This window comes from Ascaphus truei, chromosome 14, assembly GCF_040206685.1.
Source record: "Ascaphus truei isolate aAscTru1 chromosome 14, aAscTru1.hap1, whole genome shotgun sequence".
Taxonomy (NCBI): Eukaryota; Metazoa; Chordata; class Amphibia; order Anura; family Ascaphidae; genus Ascaphus; species Ascaphus truei.
Window position 1 is genome coordinate 28,555,283 of NC_134496.1, and position 22,476 is coordinate 28,577,758.

At 41.4% G+C, this 22,476-nt stretch overlaps 1 protein-coding gene across 1 annotated transcript; it reads left to right on the forward strand.

Annotated features, from left to right (window-relative positions):
- The first annotated feature begins 272 nt into the window (after window positions 1-272).
- On the forward strand, window positions 273-20,994 carry TF (transferrin). The gene is made up of 17 exons (XM_075570264.1): window positions 273-429; window positions 2,993-3,150; window positions 3,857-3,965; window positions 4,501-4,692; window positions 5,437-5,575; window positions 6,236-6,291; window positions 7,550-7,719; window positions 9,734-9,881; window positions 10,068-10,216; window positions 11,510-11,606; window positions 14,021-14,062; window positions 14,810-14,968; window positions 16,211-16,361; window positions 17,346-17,410; window positions 18,164-18,348; window positions 18,962-19,154; window positions 20,819-20,994. Exons 1-17 carry the CDS (start codon window positions 387-389, stop codon window positions 20,851-20,853), a joined length of 2,091 nt encoding a protein of 696 aa, XP_075426379.1. The 5' UTR covers window positions 273-386; the 3' UTR covers window positions 20,854-20,994.
- The last annotated feature ends 1,482 nt before the right edge of the window (window positions 20,995-22,476 follow it).

Consider the following 22,476-nt stretch of genomic DNA (forward strand, 5'->3'; position numbering starts at 1 on the left):
GGGGTTACTCAACCCCAACAAAGAGACCTTTTCAGACTTTAAGATGTTTTTGTGAACATTAAAATGCTAAATGGGAATTCCACTTCTAATTCCCTCCCTAAATCTCATGACAGATTAAGTGGTTAATGCAATTGAACAAAGGGACCTGGGTTTCAGTCTGAATTGTGTTTGTGCCCAAATACACAGAGATGTCTACGGGAATTAGGCACAGGGGGAGGAAATATTGAGAAACTCCAGTAAGTAAACAGTACAGGGACACAGAATCTGCTTACTCAGCCACCCAGTCCTGCTATAAAAGGCACTGCAGGATGCTGATAGACCTCCACAAACTAACAGGACCTAGTTTGTGACAGACACCTGATTCTAACACCCAGAGACAAAGAGCCATGGCTCTTTCCTTCCATGTGGTGCTGTGCCTTGGGATGCTGGGTAAGTGGTAGATGCTGTCAGTCTGTTGAATGAGAGCACGAAACACATGGGCGGTAATATATTAGGCTTGTTATATAGTGTGTGCGGCTGTGCGCGCGCGTGTGCGTGTGCCGCATGCTTTTTGTATGTATGCTGAGAACTGTGAGCTGAGAAGGTACTGTACTGTGTGTGTGTGTGTGTGTGTGTGTGTGTGTGTGTGTGTGTGTGTGTGTGTGTGTGTGTGTGTGTGTGTGTGTGTGTGTGTGTGTGTGTGTGTGTGTAATTTATTATTTATTTAAAAAAAAACACATTGGTAAAAATAAAATATTTATTATCATTGTGCAGACACACACATATATACACACATACACACATACACACGCATATATATTTACACACACACACACACACACATATATACATACATTTCAGCGCCGGTAGCGTCGCAAAATCATTCTATTCCCCGTCTTCCCCGCTGTCGGCCGGATGCCCGCTCACTGCCGTGCGCGCGTGGCCCTTGTATGGAAGGGCTGACTAACCTCAGCCAATTATAAGTGACGCGCGCTCACGGCGTAACGCACGCGGCCACTATATAACTGCCCTTAGGCATATGGCTATCCTAAATATGAAAACACCGAGCATCAAGTAGGGTCCGAGGTTTTATAGGAAAGTGGACCAAGTGGTTCTTGTCTGCTGTCAAATTCTATGCTTGTTTTTTTTTTTAATGATATAAATGTTATTTTTCTTTAATTATCCCACATGTAATAAGTTCCACTGTTCGGGAATTCAATCAAATGTACTTATGAATTCATGTTTTATCGCATCCAAATGGTCACAATTTGAAAGCAGTTAACGTTTCAGTCTTTTAGGGCCTAAGGCAACATGAATGCTTAGGATGTGCCGTGTGTATTTTTATATTACAGCGTATGTATTGGGATTTAAATGGGTTTATGGGACTTACTCATTAAACTGCTATTGTGCCATTTGGGACTTTAATGGGAGTTTCTGTGCGATAGTGCCCTGAGTGGCACAAGCCTAGTTTAATTCATAAACCCTTAAATTTCAATTGTTTTAGAGCTAACATTGGCACAGATTGTCATCTATGTACATTTCTTCATGATGTGCTCATTGTACATCCGCTTGCAAATCAGTGATAACCGGAGTTACAGATGGGAAGATTTATATGAAGCAGTCATTTTTTTCGCACCTTTTTGCGCAAATACGCATGAATGCAAATGTTGGGTTAAAACATATACCCCTAAGAAATGATAGGTGGGGTAGGTTTGATTCCTCAGAGGGAAGGATTGTGAGAAGGAGCGGCTCAGTGAGTAAAGACACTGACTGGCACTGAGTTTGGAGCAGGGGAACCTGGTTAAATTCCCGGTGTCGGCTCCTTGTAAACTTGGGCAAGTCACTTTATCTCCCTATGCCTCAGGCACCAATAAAAACATAGATTGTAAGCTTTACAGGGCAGGGACTGTGTCTGCAAAATGTCTCTGTAAAGCGCTAGGTAAAACTAGCAGCGCTATACAAGAACAAACAATTATTATTATTATTGAGGGTGACAGCTCTCCTACTTTTTATCTCCAAACCTACATTTTGTCCTCTTCTTTAGACCCTATTATCAAGTAACTTATTTATATCATAAGCATTTGGAAACTTGGTGTAAAGATATGTTACACCCTTGATATTCTCTTATTTTGTGTATATAAGGCAGTTTGATGAATATTTATATAACCAAGTGGTGATGAACCTCCTGGTACTCCAAGTTAAATATCTGATTCAAATGTTTTATGTTGCATAGCAAAGACCAACGTTTTGGCCTCCAAGGGCCTTCGTCAGAGAATCCCAACCATGATGAAGACCCTTAGAGGCCACGTTTGTCTTTGCTATATAAAACAAAAAATATGAATCAGATATTTAACTTGGCGTGCCTGGAGATTCAGCAACATTTATCTACATGTGACAGGTGGCTTTCTTGTCTTCTCTGGGGCACCCGTAACTTTTCTTTTACTTTTTATATTGATAATGTTTTTTGGGTGTACAGTACCTTACCTTGTTTTGTATCTATTTAAATAACCAAGACAATTGCATATAAGGTTGGGAAACACTGAGAATTGTTATATGCGCAGCTCATTCAATGCTTATCTCTATAGGTCAATGTTGGAACTACTGTATATGGTCAGAGAAGTCAGGGCATGTTCAGTTCCGTAAAAGGATTGAGAATTCTATTTTTTAACAGTCGGTTAAAGGGGAAAGCAGCATTTCTCCTTTTGGCTGCGAGACAAGCTGCATTTTTATAAGGCATACCTGATCTAAAAAGTTATCAAACCCCTTTCAAAATGGCCCATGTTTTTATTTTGACAAATATTCTAAGTTGTAATGGAGAAATGGGTGGGGGGTACCCAACTTTCGTGGAACTCCTGTATCGAAGGTGGGCTCCACTGTCCGGACCAGCTTCCAACGTGATGCTTATTAACCATATCCATGTAGATGAAGCAGTGCACAATGCTGATTCAAGCCACTAACACTTTGCACTGTTTACTAAACCTGGGCCTTGTTCCTCTCTCTGTCTCTCTCATAGCCCTGTGCCTCGCAGGGAAGCGAGAAGTCCGCTGGTGTGTAAAGTCGGATTTGGAAGAGAGCAAGTGCAGAGATCTGATTAACACCTGTAAGAATTCGGAAATCTCTCTCAGCTGTGTGAAAAAATCCAACACTAAAGACTGTTTCGATGCTATTAAAGTAAGCACAGTTCAATACAAAGCCAACTCTATCATGCACATCTATCAAATAGATTCTCCTTGTTTCTTGTTTTTTGATGCTGTACCATTCAAGAGATACCTATTTGTAGCTTATTTATTTTGGGGGGGAGTGTAAAATAACACGGTGACCGTTTTTTTTCCCTTCATGAGATTTAGTGAGGAATTCCTGTTTTCAGAGTTCATTTTTTTTCTAAAATATGTGTTTATTTGATTGTTTTTCTGGCGTTTTTATTTTATTTAAAAAAAAATCTGTGTTTATCCGTGTTAACAATTAATACAACATGACACACATTTGAATTTGGTGTTTTTTCGGTTCCCATTTTTTCCTCTCATGTTCCCTCATGTTGCTTTTGTCTTCTACCTGTGGCTGGGCTGCTACAAGAGATGTCACTCAATAGGAGATTATGTTTAATTTCCATGTTTTTATACACGATGTTCAATCGTGGTGTGTTTTCTTCCTTTGTTTTTCGGAGAAAACCTTAAACCATAATGGAACAATAAAAGGCACACCTGGGATGTAAAAACTCCTGCAATCTGGCCTGCAAAATCTACTTCAACGAGAGGAGGAAAGAAGATGTGGAAAAGCCGTAGATGAAATAGGTTCTAAGGATTTTCAGCACGTAGGTAGAATAGGAAGACTATGTGACCCAAATTATTTGAGTAACGCCAGGTTTTGTGTGTTCCAGGATGACATTGCAGATGCTGCTTGTGTGGATGGTGGAGATGTCCACGCAGGTTCTCTAAACCCTTACAACTTGAAGCCGATCATGTCAGAAGACTATGGCACTGCACAGGGTAACCATGACCCCATTTTTATACTGTATTTACACTACTTACACCAGAAGACGCCTTCTGTTACAGGAAGACAATTTTTGGCCCATTCACGTAACAACGCGTGTCCCAGCTCTAGAAAGCGTGACATGGGATAGCACCATTTAGTAAATATGAACCTTAAAGTGTTCAGAGATTCCAGGGTCCCTTAAGTGATAATTGAGGGTTCTGAAATAAAATATATTTCAAATGAAAATTGCTAGTGGCTCCGTGTGAAGCTCTCATGATGCGCTTGTATCAGATCATAAGTGGGTAACACAATGACAAAAACCCTTCACTGTAGAAGGTACAGGCAAAAGACTTGTGGGTGAAGCTGTATGGCTTCCACATGACCACAAAACCTTATTCACCTCATATACTGTACAGAGCGCAGCATTTTGTAGGAACAGACCCTGCGCTGGAGAGCTTACAATGTAAATGTCAGGGTCTGGGACACGCAGATAAACTGACTTGCCTAAGGTCATAATGCAATACTAATTTGGATTATTCTGCATTGCAGAATCAGACACCTGTTACTATGCAGTGGCCGTGGTGAAGAAATCAAGTAAATTTAACTTGGGTGAAATAAAGGGATTGCGATCCTGCCACACTGGAGTAGGAAAGACAGCAGGCTGGAACATCCCTATCGGATTACTTCTGGAGAAGAACATAATGGAGTGGGAAGGACCAGAATCAGAATCCATTGAAAAAGGTACATTTACCATCCACTGCAAGAGGGCAGAGAGAGAGAGGAATAATTTAGGATTTCCAGAGGGAGGTACATTATCTGGACTCGCAGCTTTATAAGAGCGTGCAGGGTCTGATATCTTGAACAAGAGCTTTCTGTAGATTAGCTTCTTTTAAATATACCACAAGCTTGTTACTGCAAATCTGATTTGTAAGTATTTTAATATTGAGCAATTTTGGCTGGTCGTCCCAGCTTATGGTTTTTTAAACCCATGGCATTATTTGTGGCCCACTGTGTTTGTTCCCTGTGTTGCTTATGTTACGTGTTTTTCTTAAGTTACGTAAGTTAAGCCTATGTTATTGTAGAGACCTCCTCCTTGTTTGTCCAGGAATTGGGCTGTTAGTCCCAAATCAAAGACCCGCCCCACCTGTTCAGAGGACATGTATTAAAAAAAGAGGGCATTTGCCATCTTCTATGACAGGCATTACCCGTGACCTCATAGGTTGATGTTGCTAATTTACTCTGTGGCAGCTTTCAGTTGGTGGCCATTTTAAATTCCCCAAAGTGTCAGGTCCAGAACAGTAAGTAAGACAGCGACAGGCCCCAACAGTTTAAACAAAGGCATAAGAATGGAGATCTCTCCAACAGACCACTGTTTGCTGTTTGAACCCTTTTGCTTCTATGTGTGTCCGTTGCACAACGTTACAGAGGTGCGCAGAACAAACAAAATGAGCAAACTTGTACTGATACTTCATTTCTTCCAATTAGCCGTATCAAAGTTCTTCTCGAGCAGCTGTGCTCCCGGAGCCAGTGAACCTAAATTGTGCCAACAGTGTTCAGGAAAAGGCAATAAAAAATGTTCTCGCTCTCCTGATGAGCCGTACTACAACTACAACGGGGCCCTGAAGTAAGTGTGACTTGGCCTGTTCTTCACTTTGTACCTCCTAGCCGCTTCTCTACATGCACTTCGCTAGTACATATTGTAATCTGTGGTTTTCTCTGTTTCACATAAGAACATAAGAATTGACAAGGATGGGTCAGACCTAATTGTCCATCAGGCCCAGTAACCTGTATCAGTGTCTCCAACAATGGCAGGAGCTGGAGGATTCTGGGAGAGCATATCACCCAGTCCCTGCCTCCCAGGTGTCTCCATTTTCAGTCGTTTTGAAGTTGTAGTCCTATCTAGCTAAGCCCACAGTCTCCTCTTTCATTTTCTATCGTTTTCTTCACTGACATCAAATGAGTATATTCTTTTCTCTGAGTCATTACAAAGATTTAACAAAAACAAACAGCATGACATGACAGTATACAAGACTTGCCCAAAAATAAGTAACTGTGAATGCCTCAGACATTGAAAAAGTTGGCGACTGTTGGCAAATATTTGCTAATTTTGCCAATATTGGCATAATAAATTTTCATTTTATTAACCCCTAAGATCAACGATTAAACATTAAACACGTTGCTGCTTCTTTCAAAAATAAGATCCATCTTTACATTAGGACAGATTTGCACATCTCTACTCAGAGATCAATTGAACATTTTCTGTATGTATCTCTTTCTGATCTAGATGTTTGCAAGATGATAAGGGAGATGTAGCTTTTGTGAAGCATACAACTGTATCACGTAAGTAATATATCTAGATATCTGTTAGAATCTCTGGAGTATATGTGTCAAGGTGACGCAATGGCAGAAACACATTTTTTTATTATAATATTGTGCTGAGCAACTCCTCGTATAACTCTTCCTCTAACTGCTCCTATACCTCCTCCGCTAACTGCTCCTATACCTCCTCCGCTAACTGCTCCTATACCTCCTCCGCTAACTGCTCCTATACCTCCTCCGCTAACTGCTCCTATACCTCCTCCTCTAACTGCTCCTATACCTCCTCCGCTAACTGCTCCTATACCTCCTCCGCTAACTGCTCCTATACCTGCTCCGCTAACTGCTCCTATACCTCCTCCGCTAACTGCTCCTATACCTCCTCCGCTAACTGCTCCTATACCTCCTCCGCTAACTGCTCCTATACCTCCTCCGCTAACTGCTCCTATACCTCCTCCGCTAACTGCTCCTATACCTCCTCCGCTAACTGCTCCTATACCTCCTCCGCTAACTGCTCCTATACCTGCTCCGCTAACTGCTCCTATACCTCCTCCGCTAACTGCTCCTATACCTCCTCCGCTAACTGCTCCTATACCTGCTCCGCTAACTGCTCCTATAAATTATCCTCTGTCTTCCAATAACTAAGGTCATAGAACTTCTCCCTATAATTGCTTTCTATACCTCCTCCCCTAACTACTCTTATAATGGTTACCTATAACTCTTCCCCTAACTGCTCCTATAAGCACTCCCGCTAACTTCTCCCCTAACTGCTCCTATAGCTGCTTCCTATAACTTTCCCTAACTTTTCCCTATAACTCCTCCTCTAACTCCGCCTATAACCGCACCATATAACTTTTGCTCTATTTAATAATAAAAGTTGTGATACACTGTCCCACCTAGTATCAGCACATTTCAGCCACCGATTAATGTCCCAACATTTATGTTATTTGTATAGTGTTATACAGTATATGTAGAGCTTCATCATACATTTTTGGTTCATTTATTTTATCATGTTAAGTTACAACCAAATAATAATAGATATTTAAATATCTTATAAAACTCTTCTTAACTGCTCCTAAAACCAATCCACAAATTTCTCACTGACCTAAGCAGATCAGAGCTGATCCAATGAGATGCAGCATTCAACTGATGATCTTAGCATCAACCTTACATAATAATTTCCACTTGCGACCATCTTTAATTCATATCCCCTTGTGACAAAGTGACAGGACTGATATTGGTTATTTAGGAAGGATGCATAATTATATACCTCTCTCCCCAGCTGATCTCGCTAAAGACTATGAGCTGCTGTGTCCAGACAACACCAGGAGAGCCATTAGTGAATATAAAGAGTGCAACTTGGGAAGAGTCCCAGCGCACGCTGTGATAACCAGGAACTCAGGAGACAAGACTCAGGATATCATCACACTTCTTACAGACTACCAGTCGCAGGTAGAATTATACTTGCTCTGTGTAGTTCACTTCTTGCAATGTGTCCTACAGTACCTGTTACATCGCTGTGTGTCTTTCCATAAAACCAGTCAGGAGCGCCAGAAATACAAATAGGTCTTCAAAATCCAGGGGGAGCATGGGAGGAAATCAACAAGAGACAAGAAAATTATAGCAGCTACGTGCAGGTTTCTTGAAATAATTTGTAGATCATATGAATATCTTGGCTCACCATGTGGAAGATATAAATGGAGAAATCCAAAACTGTGGCTATGTTCCTCTCATGTAGGGGACTCGGTTAATTGGTGCCTCAGTGGGAAAGAGAGAGAGAAACCATAGCACAGGTGAAATGGTACAAAAAACTTTATATTTAAAAGGATAAGAGTCGTACTCACATGGTGTACGATTTTTAAAAGCATGCAACGCAGCAAATATTGTATGGGACGTCGTGAGTAGTCGCCCTCTCACCGCCACCGTCTCCGTATGTGCCGCCGATGGTCTGGGACGCCTTCTCTGTCTTGCTGGAGTCTCTAGCGGGCACCGCAACGCCACATCCGGCTTCCTTGGCGTCATTTCCGGTTTCTGTTCCTTTGCTGGATAAGGCCTCGATCAGACAGGACGCGATGCGACGTGGCGCACGTCTGTCACTCTTTGCGTTTGTTCTGTGGGAGTTTTCAAACTGAAAACGACACCCGGCGGCGAAGAGCAGCGTTGACTTGGCTGCACTTGAAGGAGACAACTGAAGTTGTAATTTCAAGCGGCAGCCGCGTCACGTGTACTTCGCCAGCCAATCACAAACACGAACACTTGTTTCTTTTCTATTAATTAAAGTCCCGTCATTCAATCTGCTGGGGATGTACACACATCGCCCAGCAGACAGAGGCGCGCAAACGCGGATGCGCAGGCGCATCATAGTGTAGTAGGGTGTCTGAGCTCAGCCTAACGCGTCTGCGAAAGCTGTGGTCGCTCAGGAGTTGTCACTCAATGCGTTTCACCAATTGTTAGCTTCATTAGGAGTGACAATTCCTGAGAGACGCTGAGGCCTAGTGACCTCACAATTGGGGGGGGGGGGACAGATAGCACAGGAAGGCCCTGCCGGTGTCGGAAATTGAGCCCAGCGGAGGCCAAAGGTCGGCTTCCACACCGGCTGATGCTGCTGCCTCTGCGTACTGCACGGGCCATTACTCCACACAGCCAAACCCTCCCCGCCCCCCGCATGGCTGAGCACTCGCGGCAGCAGCTCCAGTCTGGACAGGAGCAACCCTGCCCCCCCCCCTTATCCCCTCCCTTCCAGGTAAAAGTCTTAGAGTGTGTATGATTGTGTGCGTAATTCTGTGCGCGTGTGTGTAATCGCGTGTGTGTAATCGCGTGTGTGTAATCGCGTGTGTGTAATCGCGTGTGTGGATTCGTGTGTGTGTGCTTGTGGAGGATTTTAGGATTCATTCTCTGGTGAGAGATCAGCGCCTCCATTTTTATTTGGGACTGGGACTGGGACTTGGACTCTGGGACTTTATATGATTTTTCATATGAGGTTTTTTAATTGTACTAATTTCTGTATTTACTTATTACGCTCATGTGGTCTGGAATTCTTTCACATTTGGAATTTTGTTCTACGAAACTCAAACTTTTGTATGTTTTCATTTTTGGAATTCTTCAAAACTTAAAGTAATAAACAGCATCTATAAATTTTAAACATTTTGATTTGAATTATGTATTTTTGATACATCTCTTCTTTTTTCTTTTTTTTTTTAATTTTTTTTACAAAAAAAGCACTGGATTAAATTATTGTGATAGTAATTGTCAAAAAGATGTTCAAAGTTAAAAAAAATAACTTAGTAGTGTTTTTTTAAGTGTTAGGCAGCTTGATATAACATCAAAGCCATTCGTTAACTTTGGTCATCATGAATGGCCAATGAGAAGACTTCAGAGGGCGGGAAACACGAATTGGGAGCATTTACTGTTATTGTAAATAGTTGAGTCACCAACTCGTCTTTTTTTCTCTCTCTTTTGGTCATAGGACAAGTGTCATCTATTCAGCTCCAAACATGGGAAGGATCTCATGTTCAAAGACTCTGCAGTGAAACTCATCCCCGTCCCTCCTAATATGGACTCTTTCTTGTATCTGGGACCTGACTATTATAATGCTATCCAAGCACTAAAACACGGTAAGAGACATGGCTTAGAACAGAATCACGAATGGATTCAAGACCTATGGTTACGCTGGCATGATGTATGGGGATATACTGTATGCTCTATCTTGAATAAATCCTTGGGTCACTTTGTGGTGTATTTACAGTATTATTGTGCAGTTTAGTGAACCTCAACCAGCGATCTGATTCCTTTTCATTTAGAGAAAAGCCCTGTGTTGGATGGAAAGGTGCGTTGGTGCACACAGAGCAAACAGGAGAGGAACAAGTGTGATAACTGGGTAACCGTAAGCGGTGGGGCTATTGAATGCACTCAGTCCACCTCTGCCGAAGGTTGTATTCTACAAATACTGGTAAGAACATGCACAAAGTAGAAATGTAATTTTAAAAAATTATCTACATTTATTAAACATTGGGGCAAATCTCTTTAGACTATAGTTATAAAGATTTATACAGTAGTTCTTTTATTAATACAGCTCAACCCCCTTATAACGCTGTGCTTAGGGTCCAAAGAATCAAATCGCGCTATAAGTGGATCGCGTTAGAAATAATGTACTATTGTATGCATTGTACAATAAAGTATTTAAGATACCAATAATTGTGTTGTAAAGTATTCATAAATACAAAAATTGGGAGCCACGCGTGCATCGCGTTAAAAGCGGATTCGCGTTGTAACAGGGTTGAGCTGTAGAGACAACCCAACCAGAGATTCTGTTTCAAATAAATCCACATTGAAAGTGGGACTGTACGCGTGAAAATGGAAAAAGTAGTGGTTCTCCTAATATTTAACTTACAAAAATGGTGATACTCCTGGTATTTAAATTTAAAAAAGTAGTGGTACGCCATACCTCCTAATACCAGCACATTTCATCCCCTGATTAATATGCCTTTATATTTATGTTCTTTGTATACAGTAATTTACGTAGTGCTGCTTTACAGACATTTGGTTCATTCATTTATTACATGGTGTAAAATCATATCAGATATATTTCAGTAGCTTATGAAACCAGGGTTGTGGGTTCTTGACAATGTGTTCTTGTTGACATAGTTTGCTGGTCCAGCAATAAATAATAATATACTTCATGAAGTAGTATTTCTGCTTTTAATACTTCAAAGCTATTTGGTGTGTCTAACTCTGCAACCCTAAAACTATGGGGCTTATAATATGTACATATCTTATTTAATCCAAATTGGATAAAAGCTGGGAGGGTTGTGCCACCTCAGAGATGGCAGATTTTGGGACGCTATTAAAAGGGAGGAGAATAACATACAAGGAAACAAAATGTAATACTGTATATCCCAAAATAAAGTGGTGGTTATTGCCCAACTCCTCCTATTGGCACTTCCCAAATGTCAAACTGGTGCACAAAAGTCCCAGCTCGGGTTATCTCACCCAATCTGTTGTTGATTCCCATTTAAGTCATTTAGCGTTAACGCCAGAATAGGAGCGATAACCTGTAGCAGCATGAATTGATGAATGTGCTCCAAAGTGACCTGACACCTTAAATAAAAGATGCCTCTCCTAGAATTCGTCATGCACCCGCTTTGGTTTGATACTGTAAGTCTATCTCCCAGAGAGATGTGCGGGTCAGTGCATGTGAGATGAGGTTGTCATTCCGTGAATTCACCATCTCTTGCCTTTGCAGAAAGGGGAAGCTGATGCAGTCACGTTGGATGGAGGATACATGTATACAGCAGGGCAGTGTGGGCTGGTACCAGCAATGGGAGAATACTATAACATAGGTAAGTCAATAGAAGCCACATACAGAGGTAGCAGGGTTATTGGTCCCGCTGACGTGTGATGGTGGGATATTATGTGATATTCTGCGTTTTCCCTGTAATTAAACCCTATGGAAAATCTGGGATACTCTGCTTTAAACGTAATATTCATTGTTCTGGGTGGGTGCAATAACAGTGGTTAAAGTGCCCTTTATAAAATAGTGGTATTGTGGTACTGTATGTGTTAACCCCATTTGCTGCCACAGGGAAAACCCAAGGTGGTCATACGGGCAATGATAGGCAACCTAATCTAATACCCTAGGAGAATTCTGGGTAAGAAGAGAGACTTTGTTTTGTTTGAAGACTTGTGTGAAGCAGCAATGGATGGGTTACTGTTCCGAGGGTCAGGATGAGGGAGCCATTATCTGAAACACCTGCACACGTGATCTGCTGACCTTGCATGAGCTGAAACTCATCCCGTACATCCCACACACACATTCATACTGTATTAGGCCCAAGAGCCTTATGTTTGTTAATCATCAAGTGATGACCAATCTAGTTCTTTGAGCTTTTCGCAGTGATGTGTGTTGTAGTTGCATTGGAGAACAAAACGGCATATTGAGTTGTAGAGGGTGTCAAGCTTGCTACGGTGGGTTTGGGGTGCCGAGCCGTATACTATGTCCCCATAGTCGATAATTGGCATTAGCATCTGCTGTGCGATACGCTTTCTGACCAGCAGACTTAGGAAGTATTTGTTCCTGTTAAGTACACCTAGTTTGGCATAGGGTTTGGATATCAGGCTATCAATGTGTATCCCGAATGTTAAATGGGAGTCATACCATATGCTCAAGTATTTAAAACTAGTAACAGGAGTTGGGTGGTTTTAGCGTTGGGTCTGATCTGGAGCTCAGTCACTGGAAGCTTTAAAACTGTAGCCTTGATCCCAAATACCATTGTTACAGTCTTGTCATTGTTTAAAACAGTTTGTTTTGGGAAATAAAATTTTCGAGTCTCAAAAAGTTGGATTGATGTATGTGTTCAAGGTCGGAGAGGCTATGGCTATGTGCATATAAGATTGTGTCATCTGCATACATGTGTATTAAAGCTCCCTTACAAGCTATAGGAAGATCATTGATGAACTCTGAGAAGAGTAGGGACACCACAGGTGATATCCAATGGGTTGGAGTTAGAACCTGAGATGGACACATGATGGGATCTACCTGATAGGTAGGAATTAAACCAGTTTAAATCATGCTTCCCTATTCCAGAGCACTGGAGTTTGTTAGGCAAGATAACATGATCAACAGTATCAAAAGCCTTTGCAAAATCTAGGAATATTGCACCAGTCAGTTGTCCCTGTTCCATTCCACACTGGATTTCATTGCAAACTTTTAGCAGGGTAGTTACCATGGCGTGTTTGGGGTGAAAGCCAGATTGGAATTGGCTAAGAAAATTTGTCTTGGTATAGTAGTTGCTTAATTGGTATTGATCACATTTTTTCATGACTTTGAATAGTATTGGGAGAAGAGAGATTGACCTGTAGTCGGAGACACTGTTTTTGTCCCCACTTTTGAAGATTGGAACAACTCTGGCAGTTTTCCAGGTCTTAGGGATATGGCATGCAGACAGGATCGAGTTGACTATGGAAGGAATTGGTTTAGCAATGGCTGTGGTACCAAGTCTTAGGAACTTACACTGCAATAAATCAGGTCCACATTGGCTGCTTTGTTTTAATATGAGGAGCGCTTGAGTAATCTCCTCTTCGAATACTGGAACAAATTGAAAATTGTGAGCAGTGTTGGGAGGGGGTGGGATATCAGTCAGAGACTGGAGAGGGGCTTTAGGGGGCGGTAGATGCCAGCAACCAAGATGGGCATAGAAAAGGGGAGGCAGATTTTGCTAACAAGGATTTCAAAAGAGGGTGGGCTTGGGTATTACACCCTTGGGTATTACACCCTGAATAAGATTCCCTTGTCTGGACCAGGGAAGTGTACCCTTTATTGTTTTGTTCTGCGCACACGGGATACAGCTAGGCTATTCTACTTGTACCGAATACTGTGCTCCTAAGAAACGATTTTTACGCTGTGGACACACCATCCTGGCAGCCTCACCTTTTGACATTAATTAAAACAGGAACGGGCAATATCTTCCCCATATTCAGTAACTCCTGAGAATTCTTTATTTAGAATATATCGGAAGGTATTTCTTCACGCTCCAATGGCAGTTGCAATGTGTATATGCCAAATGCTGTCATGTTATCTGAGAACGACTTCAGAAAGCCTTAGCATTCATTATACTGCTCCTTCTTTGTCTACGTGTAAATATTATTAATATGTACCATTCTCACCATTGTTTACACGTGGGTCCTTCAAGGGTCTCAGGTTTCTCCTAAATGGCGCCTGTTGTTTAGCTTTTTGTTCCTTTTCTTCTCCGTGCAGATGATCTGAGCCCATGCAAAAGGAAGGGATCACAGACACAAGGTAGGAATTGCCACATTTATTTCATTGATCTTTTCTGCCCGGCAGAATTTTTTTTTATTGTTATAGATGTTTTAAATGGTATCTGGAGAACAATGAGGTTTCCATTTCAGAACATTATTTTCATTGAGCAACTTTAACTTTAAAATGGAGCTAAGGAAGTGTAGACATGGGGCTTTTTGAAACATTTGTTTAAATGGTGAGATTATCTTGTTCTAATGGAGCACTGGTGGGCACCTTAAAAGACATGTTCAAATGAATGGGCCATAGGTTGTTTTAAAGCTTAGCATTGTTTAGTAATATCAAACAAACTGTAAAACAGTCTACAGTATACTCTTTGGAACCGAAGTCTCTCTGAGGATCAATGTTCATGGTATTTGCCACCTTGGTGCCCCATCAGCATCAGTGAGTTAATTGGGAAACCGTTACAGTATGTGAAGCACCCGCAGGAGGTAGGATTGGGTTGTTTGATGCACATACAGTATGTGAGAAGTATTACTTGTTCATTGTTCTCCATGGCTTAGATCCAGATCTAAGACGGTGCACACCTATCAGTCTGATCAATACTTTGCTCACAATCCATGTAGACATGAAGAGACTGATTAGTTTTTCAATTACATACAAAATTGTTACTGGACTGAAAAGAGGACTTTTTTTTTTTTTTTTTTAAAGGCCTTTCTAGGTGAGATTGACATAGAAGGGTGTTTCTTTGTACTGCACTGATGTTTTTCTCCCATGGTCTCTATAAAGGCACATATTATGCTGTAGCCGTCGCAAAGAAAAGCAATCCTGGCATCTCATGGCCAAACCTCAAAGGCAAGAAATCATGTCACACAGCTGTGGGACGCACAGCTGGCTGGAACATTCCTGTTGGTCTGATCACTAATGAAACAAAGAACTGTGATATTGGTAAATATCCCATGAAAGTGGTTTATAAGGCACCCAACAGTCTTCTTCAGTATGAATGGCAGGATGAATGGACACTTGTCCATGTTACTCTCTGTGTCTGCTGCAAGATGAATACAGTTCACTGAGCAGCAGCTAAATCCTACGAATTGCGAGTGATAGAAAACTGCAATTGTCCACATGCTACCAACTATGGGAGTGGAGATAGAGACATTCAAGTACCTCAAAGGCATCAGTAAGGTGAAAGAGCGAAACATCTTTCTCATAAAAAGAAACAGTCAAACATGGGATCAGCTGGAGAGTGACAGTCTCAGGGGGGGAAAATAAGCCGTTTTTACCAAAAGAGCATTGGATACAAGGAACAAAAAAAAGTTAGCTCAAATAGTCATAGAATTCAATCATGCTTGGGCTGTACGCAAGGGAGCAGTGTGTGGATATGAACCTCTGAATGGAGGTGAGGGACCTTGTAGCGTCGAAAGACTTTTTACTGAGCTGGGAAAACTTTAACTCATGTTTAATGGCCATTAACTTTCATTCTCGTAAAACAATTCTGTATTCTGCTCTGCAGCTAGGGAAAGGACCGCTATGGTCCTGTTTTATGTAGGAAAATGGGATGATGAGGTGGAAAAGATCATCTTTATGTGCGTCAGGTTGTAAAGTCCTAGTCGTGAAATGGAGAACATTGGGGGCAGTGTGAGGAAGAGAGCAGAGAAATAAGTTGCTGGATAATTAAATAGGTGGAAAGAGAGCGTGACAGAGGGAGAGGGAAAGGGACAGAGAGGTGGGCTGGAAATAAAGAAGAGGAGACGGTGCAGAAGTTGGCAGGGCCGATTTGAGGCAATGAGAGAGAGAATGAGAGAGAACACAGTGTCCACCACACCCCTGCAAACAGCATCATCAGCTCAAGCTAGGATGAGAAAGTAGGAAGAAGGAAGCACAGCGGTATACACAGAAGGGATTTCATCATACCCTTTTTGTTTCTAATGTTGTGGCTAGTAACACTGCAGCCAATGTTATTGCAATCCGCGGTGCCCTCCCATGGTGACATAGTGCCGTAGCCTCCTCTTCCATACGGCTAATTCCAAACAGTGACCGCTTCTTCGTCTGGTGCGGTGTGTATGTCCCAACGCAATGAGCCACGGGGAAGCCATAATGAGGGCTCCAGCTGTGCATATTCTAACTGGCGGGTGAGATATTTCTCTGGCGGACCTGCACTTCATTCCATATTTCCCGATTTCCTGGCAGGCGCTTTCTTCAGCCAGAGCTGCGCTCCGGGAGCTGATGTCAACTCAAACCTGTGTGAGTTGTGTATCGGTGATGCCAGAAAAACACTGGGAAACACAAAATGCTCTGCCAGTGACAAGGAGGCATATTACGGATACTCAGGCGCCTTCAGGTAATGTACAGGTGTGAGCCTCTGTATCCAGCCAGTAAATGTACCGGTATATGCAGTATTATCAACAGATTACTATATACAGTGGGATGAGCAGAGTGCAATCTATATATACTGTACAGTGTTATTAACATGTTACAGTCTATATACAGTGTGATTAGCAGAGTACAGTCTCTATATACAGTGTGATTAGCAGAGTACAGTCTCTATATACAGTGTGATTAGCAGAGTACAGTCTTTATATACAGTGAGATAATCAGAGTACAGTCTTTATATACAGTGGGATGAGCAGAGTGCAATCTATATATAATGTACAGTGTGATAATCAGAGTACAGTCTCTATATATATACAGTGTGATTAGCATAGTGCAGTCTCTATATATATAGTGTGATTAGCATAGTGCAGTCTCTATATATACAGTGAGATAATCAGAGTACTGTCTTTATATACAGTGAGATAATCAGAGTACTGTCTTTATATACAGTGTGATTAGCATAGTACGGTCTCTATATATACAGTGAGATAATCAGAGTATAGTCTTTATATACAGTGAGATAATCAGAGTATAGTCTTTATATACAGTGAGATAATCAGAGTACAGTTTTATATACAGTGTGATGAGCAGAGTGCAATCTATATATAATGTACAGTATTATTAACATGTTACAGTCTTTATATACAGTGTGATGAGCAGAGTACATTCTCTATATATACAGTGAGATAATCAGAGTACAGTCTTTATATACAGTGAGATAATCAGAGTACAGTTTATATACAGTGAGATAATCAGAGTACAGTTTTATATACAGTGTGATGAGCAGAGTACATTCTCTTACACAGTGGGATGAGCCTAGTACATTCTCTCTATACAGTACAGTGTGTACAGCACAGTAGAGTCTAATACAGTGTAATGAGCAGAGTACAGTACCCCTGTTTTATTCTATGTTGTCCCTCATACCTCCCGTTTCTTGTTTGGTTGTTTGCAGGTGTCTGGTGGAGGCAGGAGATGTGGCTTTTGTGAAACACACAACTGTATTTGAGAACACAGATGGTACGTGAGGATATTACTGCAGGCAGCACCTCTACACTGCTAGAGTATTTCAGATCTTGGACCGCAAAGGCTGGGGCAGATAATCATATTCTAGAGAAAGGTGTAATCATTCATACTCACACAATATGTACATATAGGTATCCAGCATTCAATGAAAATAAAGAAAATCTTTAGATAACTCAATGATTAAGAAAATATGACATAATGAAAACCTTACATAGTATTCACCTGAGGAGGGCAGTACAGAGGCACTATGTGGTCTTACCTACAGATGGGCCTGCTGGAGGCCCGGGGAAGGGGGTGTCAGACAGTAGAGGGTCATACATGGTAGAATCACTGTGCCCTTGACTGACCAGGTCTGGGGCAGCAGTCCCAGATGTGCCCTCATGTCGGCGGTCCTGCACATGAATGGGCCGTATGGGCCCATAAGCCATGTTAGAAGGTGTATTTTGGAGTAGCACTGCTTAGTAAATAAAGCCCAGTGTTTGGTATGTTTAAAATGGAAAGGAAAAGCAGAGCAAAGGAAAAAATGGATTACCTTAATCCAGGTAATCAAAGTCAGATCAAATTTATAATGTAAGAATATATACTGTAAAGCAAAATGTATTTTGATAAGATAGTAATTCTTTACTATTATGATATATATAGATTTTTCTGGATTCTTTTTTCATATCTCCGTATTTTTGCTGAGCGGTGCATACATGGGTCCATTTCATAGTATGTCAAAGACTTGTATGTATTCCCACCTTCCAGGCAAAAACCCTGCACCTTGGGCAAAAGGCCTGAAATCTGGGGATTTCGAACTGCTGTGCCCTGACGGCACACGCGCCCCTGTCGGTGACTACAAGACTTGCAACCTTGCACAGGTTCCAGCTCATGCTATTGTCTGCCGATCAGAGAAGAGGAATGACGTCGTAAAAATTGTTGCTAATCAGCAGGTAAATTAACCCAAGAAAAGCTCCGTGGTATGTGCATAGTGTCAGAAAATCAACATCACCACAGCTTTACACCCTTCTTACCCCGATAAAGGGTAGAAGTCCCGGGCAGTACTGACGGAACTGTTAGCTGCAGCTATCATTAGTAATCAAACATCCCTTTCTCCCTCTCCCTTAGTTGTGGATAACTACTCCGATTGCTCCATATGAATGCTCAACCTAACCTCTCTTATTGCTCCATTTAACCACTCCCTGGAGCTCCTCTTGAAATTATTCTATTGCATCATATAACTTCTCCATATAATTCCTCCTTAATTATTTCTCACATCGGTCCTAAATTTCCAAATGGGAAAGCTGGTAAAAACAAAAACCTTGATGCATGTCCCAGGACATACGTGAAAACGAGAGGTAACTCTCAATGTGTTACTTCCTGGTACAACATTTAATAAATAAATAAAATGTTCAAAAGGGGCATTGGTTTCCCTTAATACATAACTCCCTTTTGTCTCACTCTGGTGCTAACATTAGGGTGCGATTTGAATGATGTATTGTGACTCTTCATAGTGAAATAAAAAGACAGCTAATGGTGACACTCATTGTGCTTCTGCATTGGCAGTCTTTGTTTGGGCGACAGGGATTTGAGATGGACATGTTCAACCTGTTTAAATCTGAAAACGGCAAGGACCTGCTCTTCAAGGACTCGACACAATGTTTGCTAGAGGTCACTAAGGGCACCACAATGCAGAAGCTCCTTGGAAATGAATACTACTCTGCTGTGTCCAGTCTTAACCAGTGCACAAAGAAATCAGGTAACGTTCCAGCCTGTCTCTCAGGTGCATGTCCTCACCTTATCTAGCTTTAAGTGCATTTCTTTGTCTTTTAAGGCTCTCCATGCATTTCCTTGTCTTCTATTGCTCTCTGGGTATGTCATCTTTCTCTATGGCTCTCTCTGCATGTCCTCGCCTTCAATGGCTCTCCATGCATGTCATATTTCTCTATGGCTCTCTGCATGTCCTTGCCTTCAATGGCTCTCCGTGCATTTCATCATTCTCTATGTCTCTCTGTGCACGTCATTGTTCTCTATGGCTCTCTCTGCATGTCCTCGTCTTCTATGGCTTTCCGTGCATGTCATCATACTCTATGGCTCTCTTTGCATGTCCTCGTTTTCTATGGCTTTCCGTGCATGTCATCATACTCTATGGCTCTCTCTGCGTGTCCCCGTCTTCTATGTCTCTCACAATTCATGTCTTCTCTTACAATCCCAATGCCCATCATGATCTTATCCTTCAAACCACATACAGTATTTCTGTCTTTCTCCATAATCATTATAAACACGATGTCTCTACTTTCCTCCCAAGATCTTTTTTTTTTTAAACTTTGTAGATTAATAATCATAATACAAATGAAAATCAAACTGTTAAATATATTTTGTGTTAACATGTTGGAGCCTTAATAAAGTGGAGCAAACGATTTTTTTTTTACAGAACTTTTGAAACCCCTTCCTTTTAGAGGGGCTTGTAATGTGTTGACCCTCAGGCAGTGAAGGGTTTTAAAGGAAAGTAAATAATATGTAAAATGCATATACACAACTACAGTAAAAAAGCAAGTGAAATGATTGGCTCCCATCAACTGCATTGATAACTAAATTCATATTACAAAGAGAAGTGTTCTTCCCAAATAATGCTTTTCTTATTTCCTAAAGGAGTTATATCAATATTTTCCTCTTGTTAAGATTCTGTATTTTTTCTGGAAGAGCCTGGCAGTCATTTTAATGTATCTCCTGTGCTATTTATTCCGAGGTGCAGTAATGGTAAATACCATATCAGGAAGATGCTGAAAGAGTTTTAAGAGACTTGGGACAGTCATTTATGCAGATCACAAAAAATACTTTTAAGTTCAGCAGCGCACGTTGAAAGTGGAAGGAGATTGCTTTTAATGGACATGAAACTGTCATATTATTAGAGATTAGATTAAATACCTGTTATGTTGATACATAGACCACAGTATTTTGGTGGGTCCTCCTGTATCCTTGGTGTTAATCATACATGTACTGTAACATACTGTAGTATTATTTAGTTGAGTTAGAGCCACCACTAGTCATCTGAAGGGGCTATCACTTTGGTTTGTTGTATAGTGGCTGAAATCTTTGGCCACCATCCAATGGAATTGGTCCATGGCAGCATTACCACTACTAGAAATACAATAATTTGAAGAACATAGATCGTGAAAAAGTGAAGGAAGCGCACAGATAAGCAGGGGAGGAAAAAAGGAAGGGAGTGGATGGAGACAGTGAGGAGGCAGGAGCTATGAGTGATCTATAGGACTGAGGATCTAGATCTAGAGGACTGTCTTGACAGAATCAGACATTTGGGTATGTGGGGCTAAAGTCTTGCAATAAAATTCCTGTTGGTATAGAAGGGATTAACATCATCTCTCTTTGCTCATCAATGTCATGTATCCTTGTCGCCTACAGAGCTCCTCGCTGCCTGCACATTCCACAGCTGTTGAAAAGGTGCAGTGTTGAAGAGTAGTCCACCCATTCTCCACCATCTCGCCCTGCTCATCTATTTCCTTCTCTCCAAGGATCGGGACCGCTCTATCTACTAATACAACTTGCCTCTGTACTTCCAATAAAGACTTAGAATCTCAGGCTGGCATTTTTTCTTTCCACATATATCTGGATTTATTTGTGCTCCGGAATCTTTTTTTTTTTTTGCTAATCATTGAATGTGAAATTTGAAATTCCAGTGTGTAGGCACCTCTATTTTTAGCTGGGAACAAGACCGTTTGTTTTGCTCCTGCAGCTTAGCCAAGGCATTATGGGATGGGTACGATCAGTGAAAGTGAGCACATATTGTTCTGGAAACAATATGCTCTGCCCATTCCTACACTGATCTAGGAATCGGTTGACTATTAAATTGAGTACATGTGCAAAACAAAAAATATGTATTCTGTTGCCTTGTCTTAGTGCTGCAACCACGTCGGAACCTTTATCTTCTGCAACAAACTCAAGCGGCCAAAAATACAAATTCCTCTTGTCTGAGGGATAGCAGTTCTATGGGTCAGTGGGCCGGGCTGTGTTCTCACAACATTGTGACTTGATTCTTCAGAGGAGCTAAGCTCAGCAATCATCACAAAGCACCTTTTGGTTGCTCTTCATGGGGAAATTTGGTAGCCTCCCCTATTTCAAACACCACAATTCAGCACCAAGCCTGATCTCCCACAGGCCTCTAAGGGACAGAGCCATGTAACAAATTGCTCTGCTGATGATTTAATAAAAGGGTTGAGGCTATTTACCCAGTGAACAAGGTAGATAAGGCCCTTGTTTATCCTTATTTTACCATCAGCTGGATAAATAAGGGACTTGTTCAACCTTTTCGACAGCAGAATAAATAAAATACGTGTTTAGCTTAACCCGTACCCCAACGCTAATACACCACCTGAATCCTAATAAACCAGCCTAACCATTGGCGTAACCAGCACTGAGTTCTAATAATCTGGTAAAAAATTATTGCCGGGCTAAATAAGGAAGAGGGAGAAGGTTATAGAGCCGACTGCTTGGTAAAGAAAGACTTCATAATAAAAGGGATTTCTTACCATCTGCAGTTCCGGAAACAGTTGAAGGAATTCTCTGAAGCCAGACTTAAACAAAGCATTCCCGTTTGTTTCCCATCTTAAAACTAAAGACGTGGTTCTAAGAGAAGGATAAGAGAGGAAAAAGTGTATCGGGAGGTGTCCAACAGTTTGAATGAGGAGAAAACTGGACTGTAAAAGGTGAAGCTTAAACAGGAGGAAAGTGGTGCAAATATTCTCGAAGTAAAGTGAGTTGTGAGGAATGGATCAACTCAGAAGGCCTGACCCAGTTAAACTGTTCCTGCAGTGCCGCTGTTTAGCTCTTACATACTGTACTATCTGCTCCTGATTCTAGAACACTCAGAATAAGGTAACTATGGCTACTGCAGCATTACAGGCTGACACCATTATTATGTCATTGTGTCCTGATGACACCTGGCTGAGGAGTGATGTCACAGTTTAAGAGCCTGACATCCACACAGTATAAAGAGAGCTCTCTTACCGGGCAGAGTGTCCATACATGGAGACACTTATATGTATTCAGGGAGGTAGCGTTCA